Source organism: Callospermophilus lateralis, chromosome 6 (genome assembly GCF_048772815.1).
Source record: "Callospermophilus lateralis isolate mCalLat2 chromosome 6, mCalLat2.hap1, whole genome shotgun sequence".
Classification (NCBI taxonomy): domain Eukaryota; kingdom Metazoa; phylum Chordata; class Mammalia; order Rodentia; family Sciuridae; genus Callospermophilus; species Callospermophilus lateralis.
Window position 1 is genome coordinate 2,190,354 of NC_135310.1, and position 16,642 is coordinate 2,206,995.

Below are 16,642 nucleotides of genomic sequence, written 5' to 3' on the forward strand. Positions count from 1 at the left end.
CCAGGATGACAGCACTGCTCCAGCCCTGAGCAGCCTCTCAGGGGCCCCCTGGCTGTGGCCATGTGGCCTGACAAGGGCACAGAACTGAGGGGAACGGGTCAGGCTGAGTGCGGTGGTTCTGGGGCATAAGCAAGGCTGGAGTTGGTAGCAGAGCTGGAGGGACTGGGCAGGAAGCTGCCTGGCCTGCCATCTCTACCTGCCACCCAGGTACATGGTGGAACTGCTTCCTGGTGGCAGAGGGTGCCATGGGGGGGTGCCTGGAAGTGGTTTGTGAGCCCCATCTGACTAGCGCAGTTCTGACCACTGTCCCTAAGCAGAGACTAGAATGTCTTTCCCTTTACAAGTTCTAGGGTACTCCTAAAGTCCTGGGGCTCTCCGGGGTCATTGGGGCAGCTAACATGACATTAGCTTCTGTCTCTGTTTTAGCCAACACTGTCACCGGGTTTCACGCACAGCGGTGGGTCTGTGGGTGGCTCCACTTCCCATCCAGGATGACGCTCCCAGTCTCATCCTTGACCTTGACCCTCCCCGTGGCGTACTTGGTCTCCTGGCAGCCATTGCAGTACACAGTCTTGACGGTGCCATCGGGGAACTCCCTCCTCTTGAACTGGGCTGTGTGGATTTCTTTCTGCCCGTTGCTGAACAGGATGGTTTTGTCGCCATTCCTGGTAGAGGAGAAACACCCCGGTAAGCTGGGCAGTGCCCTAGCCAAGGCCACAAGTGTGGTACCCGCAGGAGAGTGGTGGCAGACAGGGTCTGGACTCCTAGCCAGGCCCTGGAGGCCAGGACACAGAGGCACAGGAAGATGCCAGGGGCCTGGGGCACTGACAGGAAGGTGGGGAGTGACGGGATGGGCCACGATGCAGGGGGGCAGATCTGTGGGCAGAGAGCCTGAGACCTGGGCTGACAGCCTGGGAGGGAGGTGAGAGGTGTTCACCCAGGGAGTATGGTGAGCACCAAGAAAAGTGCCCCAGGTGATGGGAGATGTCCACTGCAGCAGACCAAGAGAACCAACAGGAGAACAGCGGGACTCCTGCAGCCTTGTGGACGCCAGGTGGAGGACAGGGAAGAGTTAGGCCACTGGGTGGACAGGCCTCGTCTCTGCTCTCCACATACACCAGCACCCAGAGAGCAGACCCCAGCTGCACGGCCTTGGTACCCAAACTGCTCATCTCCACGTGCTCTATACTAGACCTGGGCTGGGCAACGGGGTCTGATGGACACTTGCACCTGGGTCTGGAACTGTCCTGTGATTACAATTCAAGCATGGCAGCTTCAGGGAATTAAATACAGTCCTGTGTCACTAACAATGGAGACATGTTCTGAGCAGTGTGTCGCTTGGAGGTTTAGATACCAACACACAAAGCTAGGGCATCCCTGGGCGCTGCAGTCCCATGAGACCATTGCAGACAGCATCATTATGTGGCACGGGACTGACCCTGAAAATTCCAGTTCAACATTTATTCTCTATGAAGGGATTTGATCAAGGTCACAGGCAATTTCTAGGGCCAAGGACTTGATTTTTCTACTGTTGCATTTAAATAAACACTCTTTAATTTTGCCAAAACCCTAAACTAACATGAAGACACTGTTGAATACACAAATCAAAGACTGGGGGTGCTTTGGATTCACATGGCCTGACATGATCCTGACCTTTTCACGATGACCACTGTCCCATCTGGAAACACGATCTCCTCACGCCCACCCTTGAGCTGCGTCACTGTCCCATCAGGAAACACAGTTTCTTTGGAGCCATCAGGGTGGAATTTTTCTGCAGAATACATTTTTTAAAAATGCATGTTACCTTGAATGTATTCAGAAACCATGTTACATGTAAATGATCTTTATACAAGGTATTGTTGAGGTTCATAGAAAAGATACTATTTCCTAATTATAGGTGTTGATAACTAGGGTCGGCAGATATACTACAAAATGCCCATTAAACTTGAATTTTAGATAACTGAATAACTTTTAGCATAAGTAGAACGGCTTGAGCTATCTTTTTTGATTCTATGGCGATGTGGAAGTGATCCTCCTTCACGTACGAGCTGCGTGTGAATTCTGAGTCTTGCTCTTTCTGCAGGCCAGCTGTGCACAGCACGACCCTCTCCCCGTGCCGGGCAGAGGCAGGGGCTGCAGCTGCCAGTCAGCCTGGCCCCCGGGCTACATCTGGTGCCCCTACTCATGAAAACAGTTCAAGGACTTAAATATCATATGGGAATAATCAAGACTCTTCCCCTGACACCCCGTGATGGGAGCATGCTTGTCAAGTTCTCCGTTGTAGCCGGGGCGTGAACAATGGGCACACGTATGCTGGCCCTTCAGCACAGTATCTTCCTAAACCAGGACCTTCCCGGGTCACTCGGCGGCTCAAATCTATTTGACAGTGACTCATTTGCTATGGTCTGGATGTTTGGGTCTCCTCAAAATTCATGTGTTGAAACCCTCCCCCTCAGTGACAGTGTAGGAGGTGGGGTCTTTGGGGAGGATTTGATTTTGAGGAGTCCTCAGGAAGGATTAATGCCCTTAGAAGAGTGACCACAGAATGACCTCCCCTCCACGGGAAGCACAGACACCAGCCCTTGAACCTGTGGGCAGCCTCCAGAGCTGTGAGCAATGCGTTTCCTGGTCGTCAGCCCCTGGGTGAGGGTTGCAACCACCCAAGGGCACCAAGACACCTCCATGCAGGACTAGGACCAGCTTCCAGACCGGCTCTACGGACCACTCCAGCACTTTCTATGCATGTTGGAGCATCGTGCTCCAGGCAGAGTGATCGCCCCAGTCTCACCCCAACACAAAATTCAGATTCTCCCAACTGTGCTCAGATAAGCCTCCTTTACACACACGCACCAGGGGAAAGAAAGACCAAGGAACGCGACAAAATGTTAGAACCAGTGACTCCCAGCACGGGACACGCAGGAGACCTCCGTGCCTTCCTGGAAACTTTCTGTATCTTTGAAATTACATTAAAGTGAACAGATAAAAAGTTTAAAAAAAAATCTAAAGTAAGCCTAAAACAAAGAAGTGGAACCACAGAGAGTCGGATCTTGTACTAGAGTGTTGGAGGCCACGCCCCTCTCAGCACGCCTGCGTTTGAAATAGTGCAATCCAGAGGAAATGGTATTGTGTGACCATGCTTCCGAATACAGCATATGCACTAATTACCAATAGGAAAAAATTAAATTAACAAAATTAAAATATTATGGGCGATTACATAAAGATCATCTTCCAGTATCACATATATTTGGTATCCTTCTGACCCACACTCTCTGAAATGTTGAGCCCCAGAGGTTTCTCTGCCCACCCACTCAGTATTTCTACAGAACACTAGCTGGGCTCTACAGACCCAATCTGGTTTGGTTATCCATGTTTCCTAGACAGAAAAAAGCAACATCAATTGTAAGGAAACTAGCCCAGGAATGAGCTGGAGCCCAGTGCAGGCTATTTTTTTAACCAAATGTAAAATGCTTTTGTGGCTTAAAGTCATGCAAACAGAACAACATGCCTTCTCTCTCTTTTTTTTTTCCAATTTTTTATGAGCTCTAAACAGTTATACATGACAGTAGGAAGTTCTTCGATTCACTGTACACAAATAAAGCAGAAAACAACCCAATCAATAAATGGGCCAAGGAGCTGAACAGACTCTTCTCAGAAGAGGATCTACAATCAATCAACAAATATATAAAAAAAAATGTTCAACTTCTCTAGTAATAGAGAAATGCAAATCAAAACTTATCTAAGAGTTCATCTCACTCCAGACAGAATGGCAATCATCAAGAATACAATAAGTGTTGGTGAGAATGTGGGGAAAGGGCACACTCACACACTGCTGGTGGGGCTGCAGATTGGTGCAGCCAATATGGACAGCAGGATGGAGAGTCCTTAGAAAACTTGGGATGGAACAATGCGCCTTCTTAAACAAACACACTGGTGCACGGTCACCTGGTGGGCTGCTGCTGAGGACCTGTCTCCACAGCCCCTTCCCTGGGGACTGGAAACTGGCTCTGAAAGCAGTTTCAGGGCCGTCTGCAGAGCCTGGGAGGGTATTTGGTGGGACTGGGTAGGCGGGATCATGCACCCACAGATGAGCGCAGTGCGGGACGATTTTCAAACCAACCTTGAAGCAGGAAGTTTTGCTTTTCCTGAGCCAAGAGGCCTATTCAGCCATTCCTGTTACTGCAAATCAGGAAGAAAAGTACACACATACAGAATCCAGAGGGCATTTGTCACAAAGAATGCTGGCAGCTGGGCAGAGAACGTCAGAGGGAGGCTGCAGAGAGAGTGGCATTCACCCAAGTTCACTACCAAGTTCATATGGCATTAGCTGCAAAGCATTTTCCCCCCGCGTGTTGGGCTGCAAGCTTCCTGGGCTTCCTTGGCATTACAAGTGACAAAACTCACTGAAAATGCAAACCCCAGCCACTGCAGAGGGTGGGAAAGAAGGCAGCGCTCACAGTGAGGGTCTGGCAGGCAGGAAGCCGGCCTTGCCGCCCCAGACCTGGGAGGAGAACACGGGACCCCCAGTGCTCAGGATCAGCTTGGACGTGGACAGTAAGAATGACCCAAAGAGAGTGCCACCCCAGTGCCACACCTAGAAAGTCACATCAGACCTGGTTCACAGGTAGTTTTGCTGGTAATCAAGTGACCCCTTTGTTGGACTTTCGAGGGCCCTCATCAGAAGTCAACAACAGGCCTCCCTGGTTATTGAGCCCTATGGATTTTCCCAAACCTCGTGCCAGGGACCGTGTTAACACACAGTCCCTGAGAAGAGGCACCCTGGCATGTTCAGCATGCATGGGGCAACATGATAGTGCCTTGCGTCCCTCGCCAAGAGGTGCTGACCCACAGACTATTAAAGACCCTAAGAACCTCAGGAAGATCAGCCTCTCATGATCCATCACTTCCCAGATACATTTGTCAAGCCACAGAACACGTGTGCTGTTGCTGTCCACAGACTGAGAATGATTTGGGGAAATATGGATGTAGATTACCCATCACTGTCACGGCCACCTCCTGGGGACCAGTACACGGCCCCTTGTAGAGACCTGTGCTGTCAGACCATCACCACCACCAACACCTTACCTGTCTGCAGCCGGTGGTGTGTCAGACACTGCTGAGCACCTGCAGAACCCTCAGGAGCCCTGGGGTGCACTGAGTGAACCCCCATGGAGCCCTGGGGTATCTGAGTGAACCCCCAAGAGCCCTAGGGTGTCCCACGAGAACCCCCAGAGACCCTGGGGTACCCCAAGGAAACCCACCACAGAGCCCTGGGGTGCCCCGAGTGAACTGGCTCATGGGGGCCTCAGCAATGGCCCATGGACTGGTCCTCTGACTCACTCGCTCTCCAGGATGAAATGGAGGCAGAGGCGATGACCTTCCCCGGGTCACCCAGAGGGGCTCACGGTGGTCCTAACGGCAGAGCCTTGGGTCGGCTCTCTGAATCTATCTCCCGCACGGTGCTGCCCTGTCCGATCAACTGTCCCCACCAATGCTGCTACAGCAAAAAAAGCCGCGTGCTCTTGTGTGCAAAGTCTGATGTTAGGTTTTTGTTTTTATTTTGCTTTACAATTATATGGCTAGACTTCTTAAAATAGAATAAGAAAACTAAGGAATGAAATCCAGACCAAAATATTTATTTTCCAGAAATCACGCCACCTGCTTGATTAAGGAGACTTCATAGGAACAGCCAAAAGGGCTCCACCTACTGGTCAGAATGTGTCTGACCCCAGCCCTCCCGGCCGCCCCCTGAGGACGAGCTACCAGCCTGTGGGTTTCCCACAGTGGGGCCGAGCGCGTGGCTTTCTGTGTTAAGGGGCCCAGCAGCTTCCTCTCAGGGAAATGTCCACTGAAGGGCCTGCCCCACCTCCTGATCTAAACGCCGGCCTTTGTTTTGGGATCTGGGCACTCCCTACTGCCCCTGTTTGCTGGCACTGGGCTGGCAGAGGTCAGTGTGGGGAAAGGGACTGCTGGCTGGGCCCTTCCACTGCTTGGCCACTTGGGGAGACAGCTGGTCTGTCACCAGGAGGCCACTCACTGCCCTGGACACCACCTTTCAGCCCACTAGGCACTCAGCGTCCACACGGAGATGCCACCGAGGAAGACGGCGACACCTGGGACTCTCCCGCATGGTGACAACCACAGGCACATGAAGAGGTCAGGAAGCAACCCATCTTTATTAAGACTCCCAGAGAGTGCAAACCCCAGCCAGGTCCTGGAGGGCGGCGGCGAGTTGATGGTGCTGTTAGCACTGAGTGTCCTCTGGGAGGGAGACTATCGGCCAGTTTGCACCCCCAGAGAGCTGAGTTCTGGGAGAGGACATCCACATCACTATTTTTAAAAGTAGAGATTCAAATGAGAGTGGAATTAAGTTACAAGGAGGCAAAGCAATCTCACAGAGCCAGAAAACGAGTCCCCGAGGTCGGGGTTTCAGAGTCCAGGTGCTTCCACGGAGAACTTGGCGGCTCCAGGCGCGCTGAGGCCGACCACCGGAACCCCGCCCTGCGGCCCCCTGGCGTCACAGCCTCTCATACTCAGCCAGGAAACTCACAGGAAACTGCAGTTGAAACCTGCCCACAGGTGGCCCTTGTGAAGCCACCCAGGACAGGACAGGCACACCTGTGTGCCCACAGTGCTGCAGCAGCCCGGAGCCCTTGGGGAAATCCAGGGAAATGCACGCTGGGTTTTTAATGAAGAAGCTTAAACTTCAGATCACCTGCCTGACGGTTGCATGAGAAGCCACCTGGGCCTCTTGGGGGGCCATGCCACTCACCTGTCTGCTTGTTGGGAAACTGCACAACTTCCACACCGTTGGGGTAGGTCGTGTGTGTCGTCTGAGCTTCGGCGTAGTAATAGATCTGTAAGCACCAGAGAGACCTGGTTGGGAGGAAGTGTGCACTCACTGCGCCCCTGGATTTCAGCGGGAGGGTGGCCGAGGTTGCCCCCCACAGTTGCAAGGGCCCAGCACAATGCCCAGATCCACACAGCCATGAGTAGAAAGAGGAGCTGTCACCAAGGCCTCAGAAATGGTGACAGTGCCACAGGTTATGGGATGGGGGTAGCTCTCACTCCTGCCCCTCAGAGCTGAAGCCTGTGGCCTCCAGGCCCCAGCACCTGTGGGTGACAGGAGCCACGAGCCACATGCCCCGCGTGGTGAGCTCCCCAGCTCAGGCCAGGGCTGACGCAGCTGGAGGGGCAGATTCGCCCCTGTGTGTTAGATGTCCCCACCCTGTGCCCTGAGCTGCCACAGATGGCGAGGTTTCAACAGTCCCGATGCCTGGTGGTTCCAGAGGAGGAGACAGAGCAGAGGGAGCGGGAAGGGCCTCCCACCCCAAAGCAGGGGCCCTCAGCCTTGGTGACGTGGAGGGCCAGAGACAAACAGCAGCCAACTCAGTCACCGGCCTTCACAGCCAGGAGGCAGGAGGAGGACATTTCCCTGCTGGCCCGAGAGTGCAGCAGCCACCTCACCTTGGTCACCTGCGGTAGCAGAGGGGGCACAGGACAGGGCGTTGCCACCCGCTGGAAAATGCAGTGCTGAGACCCCAGGGTGGTTTGCCCCTAACTTTGGTGGCGTTCTTCTCCTGCGGATGCTGCGTCCAAACGCCAGGCAGGTCAGGGAACGCTCCTTTCTCCACACTGCTCTAAGTCTCCCCTGTTCCCTGGAAGACGTGGCTGGGGACATGGAGCCCAGAGGCTCCCTGGTGAGTGGAAGCCCAGGCGCCTCCTTCCCAGGCCTGCTCTGGGGTCCCGCTGTCTCCTGCAATCCTGTCCTCATCTCAGGGACCTTAGATTGGTCACCCTCTCTGCACGTCTCCACCCCAAGTCTGCTACCTGTTACTCTAGGGCAAGGGGAACCCGGGGCTGTGGTCGGTGAGGACAGGGACGCCACCTCCCGCTGCTCCCGGCCAGGACGTGACAGAAACCCCCCTCGGTGCCTCTCCAGGCCCACATTTCCCAGCACAAACAGGGGACATAGGCTCACAGCAGGACAATGCGGGGGCTGGCAGAAGACAGTCCACACCCAGGGGCTGACACCACCCCAGGAAGAGCCAGAAGCCTCAACAGGGGCCAAATTCAAGCAGCACAAGCAACTTGCTTCTCATAAAAATGTGAAGCAGGGACAGTGGCCCAGAGGAGGCTGCGTCACTAGCCTGAAGCCTGGTGGAATGGGAGCTGGCCGTCCAGACCAGTTTAGCAACAGTGGTCGCCTGTTCTCCGCCTGCAGACCCTCCCCTGGTCCCCAGGCCTGACTCTCCAGACAGAGCGCCAGCTTCCCGGGTTGCTCAGCCTGCTCCTCCTGGCGGTCTCCACCCTGGAGACCCTTCTCCACACCTGCCGGCCCGGCTTCCCCACCCAGGCTCCGCGGACAGAGCTGACCCAGGGTTTCAAGGCTCCCCAGCCCAGGCAGGGCCCAGGTCTGTGATCTCCTGCTTTCCTCCACATTCAGTCACGGCCGTCACCACTCAGAGCCATGGTGACCGGATGTCAGGGACGGAGCCCTGGAGAAGCACAAGAGCCGGCGGGGGTCTCCCCACCTCACCTCTGCCGACAGTGCGGCTGGGTGATTCTCCTGGGCTCTGGGGAGGTCCAGCAGCATCCCTGCCACCCCCAGTATTGACAGCCAAAAGGTCCCCAGACACAGCACGTGTGGAGGGTCACCCCACCTGAGAACCGATGCAGAAATGGAAAGCTGCCCAGAAGGCACGGCTGGTCTGACAGGGCTTCCTGCCCCCCAGTGGGGTGGCTGCAGCCCAGCACCTCTTCCTCAGCTGTGTGAGAGCTGGGCCAGGGGGAGGACCGAGCCAGCCCTCTGGCCACCTGACCTCTAGCCTGCACTGGCCCTGCTCCTGCCTACCTGAGGGTGTGCTGAGGTGACACTCCAGCTCCAACTCACTCACCAGCGTCTGTGCCCTTGTGTTTCCAGACAGTACCGTGGGGGCCGCTGAGGAACACTTTTGTCTATTTAATCTTCAAAACCATCTAAGTTAGGTCTTAATTAGAAGCCACGTTGACAGAGCCTTAAAAACACCGTTAAATGAGCACTGGGAACGGGGTGGGTGCTGGTGAGCAGCACCCAGGTGGAAATAAGAGGTCTCAGGTCATGGGGGCTCTCACTGGTCAGGTGCCCACAGCCGCAGAGCGGCCCACAGCTGCGGAGCAGCGGGTCTGACTGCAGAGCCGTGGCCTGCCCTTTCCTTCTCTCGTCCCCCAACACCCAGGGAATAAAGGGCACCCATGTCCAAAACGCTTGCTAATAATCGGGCTGATTTGAGTTAAGAAAGCACAAGACACACACCACTGTCTGATCTGGCTTCACCTTCTTCACATCACCATTATAAAACCTGGTGGTGATGGTCTTCCTGTCTGCGCTGATCTCCTTCTTGGTGCCGTTGGGGAAGGTGACGATTGTGCGGCCGTCACTGAGTGTCTGTTCCACCTTCACAGAAGCACAGCAGGTCCAGAATTAGAACCTGCAGTCACCATCAGGTGGCCCCATCGCTTTTCCTTCCATTCAAAACCCCCACACATCCACTGCCCACTGGGCATTTCCCCAACACTCGCCCAAACCCCCTCCCTGAATCGGGCTGTGAATAATAAATACTAGGGCTTTCTCTGCGGCCTGCTCTCATGAGGTCACGTGCCTTGCCCTCCACCCACATGGTGTGACACTGTGCTTGGTGGGGCTCAGGGCCGTGCCAACTGCGGGATGGCCACGTAACACACCCTCCACACAAGTGAGTTTCCTTCCCATGCCATCCTGCCGACCCCCATGCTGATTCCAAAGAAGAATCGGTAAATCGGTAGTTTCCTAGGCATGGTACTAGGCCACTGTCTCTAAGTGTTGCAATTCAGGCAGGAGCATCTTTGTCCTCAGATGGAAACTCCTACTCACTGGATGATCAGAATGAGGGAGAAGGCCACCCAATAGGGCCTGCAGACTTGACTCATGGCATTTCTGATCATGCCGCTGGTAACCCTCAGTACAGCTCAACTACCTCTGAAAGGCCTCCTGGGACCCCCTGGAAACCTGCAGCGGGGCTCCACCCCGTGGGAGGCGTGAACCAGGACCCTGGGTGCCCAGGGCAGCCCGGAGGGAGTGGAGCAGGAGGGCACGGTTCAGAACTAGGAGGCCAGCTCTCCACCAGCAGGGCAACCACAGCAACGTCAAAGGGCCAGCTGCCTCCAGGTACAGAGAAGCCTGTGTGATTCCGAGGTCTCCATGCGTCAGCGACAGGCACGGCAGCCCCTCAGCCCGCAGGGTTTCGGTCAGTGCTAGACACAGGCACAGCAGCCGAGAGGACTGATGGAGCTGGAGACGGCCCCTGCCCTGGTGGCCTTGTGCTCATGGCACTGCATGTGAGGACGGTGGCACTGGCCTGTGTGGTTGCTGTGCTGGACGTTGCCTCACTGTTGTAGAAGGGTCTCCTTGCACTTAGAGAAGAGCCCACTGTCACACACCTGCTGTCCCCAGGTCCTGACGGCATCAGGTGCTAGACGGAGCCCAGGGGGTGGGTGTGCGCTGCCATGAGCACCCTGAGGATAAGGACTGGCCAAGCGGCCCGGAGAAGACGTCACTGCCACCAAGTGATACGTGATTGTGTAGTTCTTTGTATTATACAAAAAATCAACTAAACAGAAGAATTGAGCACCTCCAGTGTAGGACGCACAGGACACAGTGGCAGAGATCAGAAGTAGCAAGCATGGGACAGCAGCAGGTGGTGGGGAGCCAGGGACCAGACAGCAGTCACCCAGTGTAGGGAGGAGTGGTGCGTGCTGGGCTGGAGGGGTGGCCCTGCCTCTTGCATGTCCGCCTTTATGTTTCCCAGTGCTGAGTCACGCACACCAGCCATGTCACCCTCTTGGGGCCTGAGCTACTGAGATGGGAGGACGAGGCACGCCAGTGGATTCTGGTCCCTGAGGCCCCCGAGCGAGCACGGTGCTAGAGAGGGGCTCTCAGTGACTCAGGCTCACGGCACCAGCACTCCCTGACCAGCCCACCAAACATTGTGTCCACTTGCAAGAGCAAATTCCACGTTTCTTTAGGCCAGAAAACATTCAAAGAAGTCAGAGGAGGAAGACCCTGCTCCTAACAGGGCCAGGAGAGAGGCTCCGACTGCGTGGTACTGGGCTGACCAAGGAGCGGGTGGGCACCACTCCAAGGCTCTCTGCAGAGCCTACAGACTGCCATGCGGCCACGCAGCTCTCTCCTCTTGTGGCCCTTCTGGGGTCAACAACAATGTCCCTGAAAATGGATCCTTCTGGAATACAGGCAGCCCCCAAGGTGAGGATGTGGGCGCAGGAGAGAAGTCTGCTCTCAAGCACATGTGGAGAGCCACTGGCTGTCAGCCTTGCCTGACGCTGCCTGCTGGCCCTCGGGTCAGCCACAGGCCACGGGGATCAGAGCACGGGGTGTGGTTGGGAGCCTGGTGCTGGGACACCCACCTTGCCGTCCGGGTACTGCTTCTCGTCCACTTCCTGCTCTCCTCTCGTGGTGTCCGTGGGGTGTGCTGCTTCTCCAAAAGGTGCTGGCTTTTCAGGAAGACCCTGCAGAAGGAGCAGAGCCAATGTCTCCAGAGCGGCCCAGAAAACCGCAGGGCACCCGCTCGGGGCTGGGACTACACCTGCCTTCAGGACGGGTGTCCCCTGGGGCTTCTCAGCTGAGGGCCAGGACCACCATGGTGGCAGCTGCCACATCCCACAGCCGATCCTGGAAGGCAGGTCGCCGAGGCCTGGAGCCCAGCCGCCCGAACCCCGGACACTGAGACCCAGAGGAAAGCACCGCCCACCGGCTGGACGAAGGCCTCAGAAAGGGGGCTGGAGTGTGGGTTCCGGGCCCCACTCCCGTGCTTCCTCTCCAGGCTCCTACTTCAACCTCGCAAGCTCACAGTCTGGATTTGCTCCCTTGGAGAGACTGTTTCATTCTTTTGACATTTCTTATTAAATAAAGCGGAGTGGACCACTAGCTATAGCTCACTGGTAATTTCGCTCTATTTACCTTTGATTCCATTTATTTCCATTGAGAATAGTAGAAAATAATGTAATGAAACTTTGTGTTGGGGAACAACTAAGTCATAAGAACATGGCTCGGGTTCGGACTGTGCTCCCTCCCGTGGGGTCCCTTGTTGGCAAGGCAGGGCCAGCTGGCCTAGGAGGCGTTGGCACGCCGGGCTCCTGCACTCCTGGGGAAGCTGGGACAGCCTCTGGCCACCACCTTCAAGTCCCTGGGACCCAGCAGCTGACTTCAGAGCTGGACTCAACCCACCTACCTGCGGCCCCTGGATGAAAGGGCAAGGATGAGGGAGGCCGCCAGCGTGGCCCGCGATGGGGAGCCCAACTTCCGGAGTATCTGCAGTGAGCAAGGGCACTTCTGAAAGAGCAGAGAAGGTGGGTTTCCAGCCCAGGAGCAGCACTGACCCAGCCTGACTTCACGTCCTGCTGAGCAGAGAGCGCTCTCTTCTCTCCAGAGTGCCACGGTCAGGTCAGGGAGGAGTGGCTGGTCCTGGGAGGTGTGCAGGCTGAGTGCGTTCAGAGCTCAGCCACTGGACACGTGCATCCAGTGCAGCACTGACCAGATTAACCCGAGAGAACCAGCATCTGCCCTGAAGCTGCCTGTGACCAACAAGGAGGTGGACACAGGAAAACTGGCCTGCTGGATACATGGAAAGAGACCAGGCAGTGGGGAGGAGCTCTGCGGGCTTCCAGGAGAGCAGGGGGCTGTCCAGGAAGGCCCCATTGGCTGAGGCCAGCCTGCAGGTTGAGGGCAGCCTTCACAAGGGTGGAGGGATTCCACAGAAAGAGCAAAGGCACAAACAGTAAGTGGAAGTGGAAGGAGAGCCCCTCGGAGAGCCAGGAGGCCAGGCCTGCCTGGGCCAGAAGGCAGTTGTCTGTGCTGCCACCCCGGGGGCCGAGGTGTCAGCCTTGTTCCTGGAGGAACCTGTGGAGGACCAGCAGTGGGCTGTGTGGGGGGAGACGAGGAGGGGGCCAGAGGCATGCAGAGGACCCTGCACAGGGTCAGATGAGCCGTGGCCAGGAGTCAGGGAGCTCCAAGTGCCCTGCATGGCCACGGTGCTTACCCTGGTCCTCTCCGGCCACCGCCTTGGGGCCCTGGAACCCGACAGCAGAGGCGGGCGCTGGTAACTGCCTGCCCCTGGATTTTTGCAGAAGGTGGTGCATATCCTGGGCATGAAGACACAAAGCTGCGAGTCATTCCCCTAGTGCTGGCGGGAGCCCTGGTCCTGCACACAGCCGTCTCCAGCTGCCAGGGCTCTCCAGCCACAGCCCAACACCCTAAGCATGGCACTGGGCACTGAGAGGGTTTTTTAAATATGAGAAGAAAATACCAGCTACAGAGAATGGTAAAGAATTTTTTTTTTAACTCTATTGACTTAGTTCATCTTTCAAGCATGAAGACATGGTTGGAGAATTTCAAGGTTTTTTCTATGAAAAACATAATTATTTTAAATAAAATCACCAGGTCTATGAGTGACCCACAGGTGGAGAACTCCTTCCATCTACCTGGAGGCTCATCTACATCTGAGCTGTGAACACGGCCCCTGTAAACAGTGCGGGTTCTCAGGGTCACCTTCCCCACCTGCGGGGGTGCCTCTTCCAGGGGACCAGCGGCAGTCCTGTCTTGCAGACTCCCGTGAGGAGCTCTGGGTCTGTCTTCCTGTGTTGCTGTTTTCTCTGGGTTGGTTCTTCCTAGTTTTATGCTTATTGGCTAAAAGTAAAGGTGGGTATTTTGTGTTAATAGCAATCAAATCATCTGAAAATCTGAGTCAGTTCACGGTGCTGGCTCTCGCAGAATCCAGACGATGACAACCCTGTCTTCATGCCTGCACAGTGTACCTCCCCCTCCCACCTTACAGCTGCCCGTGTGACCCTGGAACTTGGGGCCACTGTGGTCCATAGTGTAGGGAAGGGTCGGCACCACAGTGAAAGAAAAGGCTTAGCACTGAGTTCACCAAGGACAAGGACAGCGAGTGTCGGCCTCTGTGCTGTTCAAAGCTGCGGGCCGTGGGCAGTGTCAGGCACAGGGGTGTGCTGTTCCCACTCAGTGGCCGGTTACCTCCGACACATGCTGCACACTCGTAGGTAGCCAGCTCAGTGCTCCCGTCTTCCATTCAGTGTGGAAGCACAAGAATCTACGACAGCGGAAGCCAGGAACCCCATGGGGCCCCTCCTCGGCCTCAGACATGCAAACCCCGCCAGGAACACGCCCTTCCCTGCTTCAACAGACACTTGAGAGGAGATTTCAGGCCCTTCTTCAAGGAGGGGTGTCTTCTGTTCCACGCTCACCCTGGGGGGCATCGCAGGAGCACAGGGTCCTGGCCAGCCCCCACAGCCCACAATCAGGGCCTGGATGGGGACACAGAGATGTGCCCCCGAGGGTGAGGATGGCCCTGGGAAAGGGGAGCGCACGTGCTGGCCACAGACGGTCCCAGGAGCTCTTCAGGTACTTGGATGGTGGTGACTCCGAGCACAGAACCTCGGTGCTGTGTGGGATGAGACGGGGCGGGAGGGATGGAGAGCAGGCCCAGGGTCAGCTCACTCTGGACAGCCGTTCCCTCAGCTCACGAAAGTCTCCCGAGGACAGAGCTCTTGACCAAGATCCCTGGGCTCCTTTCCCCCGCAGGGAGCAAATGCCTCCTGATGGAGGGTCTCCTGTTCCATTAACGGGTCCCCACAGGAGACCTGTGGCCATGGTCAGGATGTCCCCACCTAAATTAGTCCTAGGAGAAAACCATAAGGTCCTCAGCCGCCCAGGTTGGCAGGGCCCATGGCGACGGTGAGGCTCTCCAGCCCACGCCGGGCTTGGCCTCTGCACTCCCCTCTGGTTCTCACGCTGCTCTGCACGCACCATGGCTGCCCACCCAGCCAGCCCGGGCCCTGCCCCGTGGGGACAGACAGCACAGCCAGCGGCCTCTGTGCTCCCCACCCTGAGACTCGACTTTTGTCTCTATTTCCTTGTGTTGTCCTTTTGTGTCCTAAAACCAGGGATGAACCATGATGTAGCAACCCCACCAAGCCGGGTGCTTTAGTGTCTTCAAACTGGTATTCCTTAAATCTTTGTCAAACTCACGTGTCTACCAATTTACTTGGACTAAGTACTTCTGGGTGCATGCTGCAAAGTCCTTCTGTATTTTCTGTCATTGGCCACCTGTCCTGGGACACATGCCCTTTGCATAATGTTGTGCTGCAGTGACAGGCCCTGGAGATCAGACTTCCCAGCCTGTGCCTGTGTGTGAGGGGAGGGAAGCTATGCACGTGCCCTCAGGGATCCCCCAGGGCACAGGCGTCCATCCTTCCCCATCTCCTCGGCTGAGCAGAACAGGGCCCTGGGAATAGCATCAGGCCCCACCACAGACACACACCAAGAGCTGCCTCACCGATGCTGAGCTCAGTTCTTGGGGTCCAGCTTTGGGGGAGTCTCGGTGTCCGTAGACACTGCTCAGCTGTGGGTTGCAGAAGAGCTCAGAGATGAGGTGGACAGTGCCCATCCAGGTGGAGAAGCAGATCAGAACCTCCAGGGTGAGGGGAGTGCGGGTCTGAGCCCCCAGGCACGGCCAGCTGCAGCTGGGAGCCACAGGACTGCTGGCTGGAGCGTGAGGCTCCTCACTTCCTTTGGAGGCTGAGGGCTGAGAAGGCCTGCAGAGGGGATTTCCGGGGGAGCGTCTGCCCTCTGCCTGCTCAGTCCTCCTGCTCCTCCTTCACTGTGAAGGACCTGTGCAGGCAGCCTCTCGGCATCTGTACCCAGAGCACCAAGCCATCTGGACCACCAGAGCAGACAGCGTGGAGGGCTCAAATCCTTAGAGAATTGACTAGAGATGGGCAACAGGCCTGACCGGTCAGTTCATGCAAATGGCCAACAGGCATACGAATGCTCCACACCACCAGTCGGGGAAACGCGAGTCAGAACCACCGTGAGCCCTCACCAGGCTCCAGTGAGAATGGCCATTGCCAAAAAGACTGAAGGTGACCGCTGGCGAGGAGGTGGAGGAAAGGGGCCCTTGCACTGTTGTGGGAGTGTAATCAGCACAGCCAGCGTGGAAAACCACACGGAGATTCCCTGAAACACCAGCAGCAGAACCAGCACGTGACCCAGCAATCCCACTGCCAGGCACACGTCCAGAGGAGAGGATCAGTGTGCTGAGGGACACCGGCTCTCCCTGGGTCACCGCAGCTCTAGTCACAGAAGGTCTGAGTGTCCGTCAGCTGAGGGTGGACAGAGAAGGGGCGGGCCATGTGCACTATGGAGCACGCGAGTCGGCCACAGAAGGACGATCCTGTCGTGTACAAGAAGATGGACCTGGAGACACTGTGCCAGGAGAACTAAGCCCAGCTCAGAAGGACAGGCACCGCGAGATCGTAGTCCAAGTGTAAACTGATGAGGTTGATCTCTCGGAGCTGAGACCCCAGCTGGTCACCTCAGACGAGCTCTAGACATTGTTCAGCCAGACGTGGGGGTGAGTCTGGGGGGGGCGGTCCTGCTGAATGACTGGCACTCCCCTTCCCGTGATCCGAGAGGCTCTGTGGGTCACTTTTGTAGTTACCTGGATATTGCCCGGATCCTGGAAGTAGCAGAATGTGTCCTCAGACATAGGCGCGCCGTCCTGCAGCCCCAGGGTCGAATCACTGTGACCTG

At 56.2% G+C, this 16,642-nt stretch overlaps 1 protein-coding gene across 1 annotated transcript; it reads right to left on the reverse strand.

The window, feature by feature from the left end:
- Positions 1 to 445: 445 nt before the first annotated feature.
- Positions 446 to 16,598, reverse strand: LOC143387745 (centrosomal P4.1-associated protein-like). Its single transcript, XM_076841944.2, has 9 exons — positions 16,551 to 16,598; positions 15,387 to 15,521; positions 12,264 to 12,343; positions 11,784 to 11,859; positions 11,440 to 11,541; positions 9,293 to 9,433; positions 6,770 to 6,854; positions 1,654 to 1,771; positions 446 to 665 (listed from the first exon to the last, which is right to left on the reverse strand). Exons 1-9 carry the CDS (start codon positions 16,596 to 16,598, stop codon positions 446 to 448), a joined length of 1,005 nt encoding a protein of 334 aa, XP_076698059.1.
- Positions 16,599 to 16,642: the final 44 nt, after the last annotated feature.

Excerpts from the sequence above, each read along its gene's own strand:
- LOC143387745 (XM_076841944.2), bottom strand. The coding sequence starts at position 16,598 with ATGTCTGAGGACACATTCTGCTACTTCCAGGATCCGGGCAATATCCAG. Across the intron at positions 6,855-9,292 it reads TGAAGCCAGATCAGACAGTG|ATCTATTACTACGCCGAAGC; the intron begins GTGTGTGTCTTG and ends TGGTGCTTACAG. Across the intron at positions 666-1,653 it reads ACAGTGGTCATCGTGAAAAG|GAATGGCGACAAAACCATCC; the intron begins GTCAGGATCATG and ends CTCCTCTACCAG.